The sequence below is a fragment of the Octopus bimaculoides genome, chromosome 16 (genome assembly GCF_001194135.2).
Source record: "Octopus bimaculoides isolate UCB-OBI-ISO-001 chromosome 16, ASM119413v2, whole genome shotgun sequence".
In the NCBI taxonomy this organism is placed as follows: Eukaryota; Metazoa; Mollusca; class Cephalopoda; order Octopoda; family Octopodidae; genus Octopus; species Octopus bimaculoides.
The window spans coordinates 57,071,842-57,078,570 of NC_068996.1; the positions used below are offsets into that span (position 1 = coordinate 57,071,842).

General features: G+C 38.6%; 1 protein-coding gene across 2 annotated transcripts in view; it reads left to right on the forward strand.

Moving 5' to 3' along the window:
* Nucleotides 1–6,729, forward strand: part of LOC106872443 (kinesin-like protein KIF26B) — a 550,311-nt gene that overhangs the window by 291,398 nt on the left and 252,184 nt on the right. For both annotated transcript variants that reach the window (XM_052973789.1, XM_052973790.1), the window contains exon 5: nucleotides 382–508. In XM_052973789.1, the coding sequence (XP_052829749.1) occupies nucleotides 382–508 (127 nt within the window). The remainder of the gene's footprint in view (nucleotides 1–381; nucleotides 509–6,729) is intronic.

Below are 6,729 nucleotides of genomic sequence, written 5' to 3' on the forward strand. Positions count from 1 at the left end.
CGTGAGAAGACCCGGCAAGCCAAGTAAGATCGTTGCCAGTGCCCCTGGACTGGCTCTTGTGCGGGTGGCACATAAAAGACACCATTTCAAGCGTGGCCGTTTTCGTGCGGGTGACACGTAAAAGCACCCACTACACTCTCTGAGTGGTTGGCGTTAGGAAGGGCATCCAGCTGTAGAAACTCTGCCAAATTAGATTGGAGCCTGGTGTAGCCATCCGGTTGCACCAGTCCTCAGTCAAATCGTCCAACCCATGCTAGCATGGAAAGCAGACGTTAAACGATGATGATGATGATGATGATGATGATATATACTTTTTATGCATTTGAACGCATATGTACATATATAAACATATTCCATTGAAATATTTTGATATTTTTTCAGGCCATCTCGTGGACAAAACATACGCCATGTAGTCACACAGCCAACGCTACCCATGAATATGCAATCTCAGGAATATATCGAACAAAAGTCACGAATATGGGCTTCCAGTCAAAAGAAGTTCGCGCTTGTAAGAAAACATTTTTTCATCTTTTAATTATTGATGTTGTTCATTACACCTGAGCTAATAAATTACACCAAAGTTACACCTGAATTAATAAATAACTCATGATTCCTTTCCCATATTTTTTTCTCATTAGTGAAAAGATATGATTTTGCCTGTTTGTCTGGTAATATATAAGATTTTTAAAAGAACAAATATGAATGTATTATTTCAACCAAATAATTCCACCATAAAGAAACATTCCACAAGTACATTAGCGTCTGATGTAAATTATTAATTACGTATGGAACACAATAGAATAACAACATTTTTAATATGTTATGTGAATGTATGTGTTTAAGTATATACATATATATTTGTATATGTGTGTGTGAATGTATATATATTTGAAGGTATAAATATATACATATATATATATATACATATATATGTGTATGTATACAACATATATATGCATACACACATATATATATGTATATATTTTTATATGTGTATGTGTGTGTACATATAAACATGCACACATACATACACACACACACACACACACACACATACTCATACACATCGGAGTGAGCAACACATTTTATTGCATGATATTACAATTGTTTCATCACCATTTTACCAGAGGATCATTGCTGAAATATTATAATATAATATATCAAAAATAATACATTGTAACAGTATTGTTTTAAGATGTTTTGTTTTTACTGTGGTATGCTAATGAAATGAAGATAACATCATCAATGTGAGATATATATTCTGTGAAATAAGGTTTAATTTAACAAACTGTTTGGTATATCCAAAAAGTTGACACTTATCAGTATTTCTGAAAAATAGTGAAATGATGTACCATTCCATCTATTATATAATAACATTTCAGTAAGGATCTCATGATAAAGTTGCAATGAAACAATTGTAGTTATTATGCAATAAAACATGTGGCTCACTCCATTCTTTTTGTTTAAATTTATATAAATATCATGGACTTCCAGATGTATTTTCAGTAATACTGTTGATTTTCAGCCATAAATTGTGTCTGATAATCAAAATCCCTATTCAGGTTTTCTAAAGCAAACTTCAGTTTTAATAACCAAATTGAATTGATGAGTGGCTCTGTGGTAACATCCGTTTTCCATGTTGGCATGAATCAGATGGTTTGACAGGAGCTATCTGAGGAGCTTTCAGGCTCCATGTCTGTTTTTAATTCTACTGCTGGATGCCCTTCCTAATACCAACCACTTAATAGAATGTACTGGGTGCTTTTCATGTGGCACCATATGAGTGTTCTTATGCAGTGCTGATATGAGTGCTTTTCATGTGTCACCAGTACAAGACTCTTGTAGGTTAATCCTTTTCCCCAAGGGGGAAGTGGCCTTAACACTTCTGCTGTGGAGTATAACTCTTCTTGGGCACAGCATGGTGTCAGGTATCTTGGTCTTTTGTCATCTTGTCCAAAAGGTTTAGCATCCTGAGGTCGTCCTTCAGTACTTTGTCCCATGTCATCCTGAGTCTCCCTCTTCCACAACATCAATCCATTTTGAGTAAACAACACTTCTTTATGGTGCTGTCAGCATTCATCTGTTCTTGCTTGCATGCTACCTCTAATTCCTCTTCTGAATAACTTCTCTCTCAAAACACTAGCAGTCTGTCAAACATGTACACTTACAATACACATCCAACAGAGCATACTAGCTTCATTTCTCTCTAGCCTTCATATGTCCTCTGCATTCAGGGCCCATGTCTCACTACTATGTATAATTGCTGTCTGTATATATGTATCACACAATTTTCCTTTCACTTGGAGAGAGAAACCATTTGTGGCCAACAGAGGTAACAACTCTCTGAATATCCTCCATCCTATTCTTATTCTAGCTATTACACTTTTTGTGCATCCTCCCTCACTATTAATTTTGCCCCTTAGGTAGCAGAAATTATCTACTACCTCTAATGAGCCACCAGGACATTTGAGAGAATCAATTTCCCAAGTCTCACACTGGGTACACTATATGGAATTCCTGCCTACATCTTTCCTGCAAAGCAAGCAGAGCCATTTATCTGAAAGGAGTAGGGTCCTGTCTGTTTTCTTACTAAGTAAGACTTTAGACTTTGCTAAGTTATTCTTAAGGTCCTTAGCTTCCAGGTTTTGCTTCCACTTCTGGAATTTCATATATATATATATATATATATATGACAACCAAATTTGATGACTGGCACCCATGCCAGTGGAGTGCTAACAGCACCATCCGAGCTGGATCACTGCCAGAGCAGCAGTCTCGTTCCTATGCTGGTGGCACATAAAAAGCACCATTTGAGCATGGCCGTTGCCATACCCTCGTGCCGGTGGCACGTAAAAAGCACCCACTACTCTCTCGGAGTGGTTGACATTAGGAAGGGCATCCAGCTGTAGAAACTCTGCCAGATCAGATTGGAGCCTGGTGTAGCCATCTGGTTTGCCAGTCCCCAGTCAAATCGTCCAACCCATGCTAGCATGGAAAGTGGACATTAAATGATGATGATATATACCCAAATTGAGGAACTTGGGCAGGTAAAATCCAGTCTACATTTGTTTCCTTGGTAGCAGATCCTCCGGTGTAATAATTTTTAAAATATCTCAAATTATATCTTCACTGAGTCAACTTGAGATTCCTTAACAACACTATAACCATCATATAATTAAGGTATCTTTGGCCTGGTGAGTAGCTAGCAGAGTACCCTTTGTTGAGTAATAGATCTGCTACCTAGGAAACCTATATAGCCTGGATTTTGCCTGTTCCACTCTCTCAATTTGGATTTTCATTCACATTCATAGCAACTAGAGTTGCTAACTGTGAGCTATAAAAATATTTTTCTCAGCTTATTGAACTTCAACATGGAAAAGCCTATAGCCTTCAATGCCAATAAATTATCATTGTTCCTGAAAGTTTTTTTTTTTTATATAACTACCACAGACTACTTGAAGCTTACTAGCTCCCTACACTTAGACCCTTGTATCTTATAATTACATGCACGCACACACACACAGATACACACACAGACAGACAGATAGATAGATAGATAGATAGATAGATAGATAGATAGATAGATAGATAGATAGATAGATATAGATATGTGTACATGCATGTATGTATATATACACGCATACATTTTTAGATAGCTAGCGACAGACAGACAGATTATTTATTTATATACACACATGTACACACATGTGTAGGTGTTAGGTGTATATACTTATGTGTATATGTAATTAAATGTGCTTCACACTATTTGAAAATGCTACAGTTGGGTGTAATGAAACTCTTTAATGCTTTGTACATACTGCTCTCTCTCTCTCTCTCCCACATACAAATACACTCACCCCGCCTTCGGTTCTCTGGCAAATATTTAGCTAATTATGAAAATGTTTTTGCACGTTCCGCTCCCCAATAGTGATATCATTATGCACCAGAATTTGAAAGAAAAAAAATAAGCTAAAGAAATAACCCATTAATCTCAGAAAAGTCATATAATTTCCATTGCTATTAATGATAACCAGTAAATGATTCACAAAGCTATTAATGTTTTGTTTATAAAAATCAGTTTGGATTTGGGGCAAATTAAATAAATATGTTACATACACTGATTTTTGTGAAAGTAGCTGATCAGAGGAAATATACAATCAATATTGTCAGCAATTAAGTAGGATTAGGGTTAGGGTTTTGAAGAGTTGGCTTTTGGAGAAGCTTTCATGGTTGTATGTTTATGAAGTTTACTTTTCAAACAAATGATTTATCATTCAGTCCCACTGCATGGCACCTTAGGCAAGTGTCTTTTACCAATAGCTTTGGGTCAGAAAATGCCTTGTATGGGAATTTGGTAGATGGAAACTGAAAGAAGCCGATTGTATATATATATATATATATATATATATATATATAATAAAACTAATTAGGAAGAGAGTTAGTTTAGATGCGATGCAGTTTGGATTTGTGCCAGGGAGAAGCACCAGCTGATGCTATATTTTTGGTAAGACAGCTGCAGGAGAAATATATGACTTCTGTTGACATGAAGAAAGCCTTTGACAAGATACCCCGATCCCTTATCTGGTGGTTAATGCAGAAACTAGGGATAGATGAGTGATTAGTGAGAGCTTTGCAAGCCATGTACAGGGACGCTGTCAGTAGGGTGAGGGTTGGCAACGAGTACAGTGAAGAGTTTAGGGTACAAGTAGGGGTTCACTAAGTATCAGTCCTCAGTCCCCTCTTGTTCATCATAGTCTTCCAGGTAATAACAGAGGAATTCAAGACAGACTTTTCTTGGGAGCTCCTCTATGCTTATGACCTTGTTCTTATAGCTGAATCACTACCAGAACAAGAGAAGTTTCAGGTGTGGAAGCAAGGTCTAAAATCAAAGAGCTTTAGAATTAACATAGCAAAGATCTAAGTCTTTGTAAGTAGGAAGGCAGACAAATCACAAATCCTCTCAGGTAGATGGCCCTGCTCAATCTGTAGGAAAGGTATAGGTACAAGTTCCATAAGATGTACACAGTGAAAGCTATATACACATAAGAGGTGCAATAGTATCAGAGGGCGGTTAACAGGGAAACTTGTTTTGTGTGTGGAAGGTGCACATGTACAATTAAAAATAAAAGCGTACAAAGAATAGACTCCATCAAATGCCAGAAGGGAAAACTATTAGTAGTTGATAGCTTCTATTACCAAGATGACCAAGTCAGTAGTGGGAAAATGGATGCTGCAAGAATGTAGCTTCTAGAATAAGAATAGTTTGGGTAAAGTTCAGAGAGCTTCTACCTCTGTTGGTAACCAACAGCCTGTCAGAGTGAAAGGCAGATTGCATGATGCCTGTGTATGAACAGCCATGCTATATGGCAGTGAAACATGAGCTGTGACTGCCAAGGACATACATAGGCTTGAAAGAAATGAAGCTAGTATGCTTTGCTGGATGTGCAATATCAGTGTGCATGTAGAGCAGAGTGTAAACATCCTCAGAGAAAAGTTGGGCATAAGAGGCATCAAGTGTGGTATGCAAGACAACTGTGCTGGTATGGTCATGTGATGTGTATGGACAGCTCTGTGAAGTGTTGCACTCTAATGGTGGAAGAGGTAAACCCAAGAAGACATGGGATGAGGTGCTGAAGCATGACCTTCGGATGTTGGGCCTCACTGAGACGATGGCAAGTGAAGTGTGCTTTCCAAATGCTGGGCTTCACTGAGGCAATTACAAGCATCTGAGACCTTTGGAGATATGCTGTGCTTGAGAAAACCTGTCAAGTCAAGTGAGATCAAAGTCATGACCAATGCCAGTGTCATGTAACTGGCCCATTAAAAGCACCTTTCAGCATTGGCAGATATGCTGTGCTTGTGAAGACCTGTTGAGCCAAGTGAAATCGTAGTCATGACCAATATACCAGTGCTGTCTGATTGGCACCTATGTCAGTGGCACACAAAAAGCACCGTTCAAGCATCAGGCCTCATGGAGGCAGTGACAGGTGACTGAGACCTTTGGCAATATACCATGCTGTGTAGACCTGTCAAGCCAAATTAGACCATAGTCGTGGCTGATGTCAGTCTCAGATCAATGGCACCTATGCCAGTGACATGTAAAAAACACTCACTACACTCTTGGAGTGGTTGGCAATAGGAAGAGCATCCAGCCATAGAAACCTTGCCAAATCAGATCGGAACCTGATGCAACTTCCTGGCTTACCAGTTTTCAGTCAAACTGTCCAGCCCATGCCAGCATGGAAAGCAGATGTTAAATGATGATGATGTCATACATACATATATGTGTGTGTGTGTGTGCGTGTATACATATATATAGCGGGAGAATTCGCAAAAAAACAAAAGACGAAGACAGGTGATGTAGACAACAAACAGATGTATTAGTGAAAAAGTCTTTAACGTTTCAAGCCTACGCTCTTCAACAGAAAGGAACACGGAAAGAAACAAGGAGAGAAAATAAAGAATGTGTAGTGGCTAGCAATCTATCATGGCGAATGAAGGACAGAGGGGTCACACAGGAGAGCTAGGAAAAAGGGGAGATAATAAAGTAGTGGTGAACCCAAAATAAAGGTGCGCATGCGTATGCATGTGGAAGAGGGCTGGTGACCTTGACGTGTGTATGTGTAGGTGTGTGGATGATGGTGTAGGGCTGGGAAGTGGTCAGTACTAGTGGGTGCACAGTGGTGTGATGTGATGTGATGTGGTGTTGTGTGGTATGGTGGTGTATGA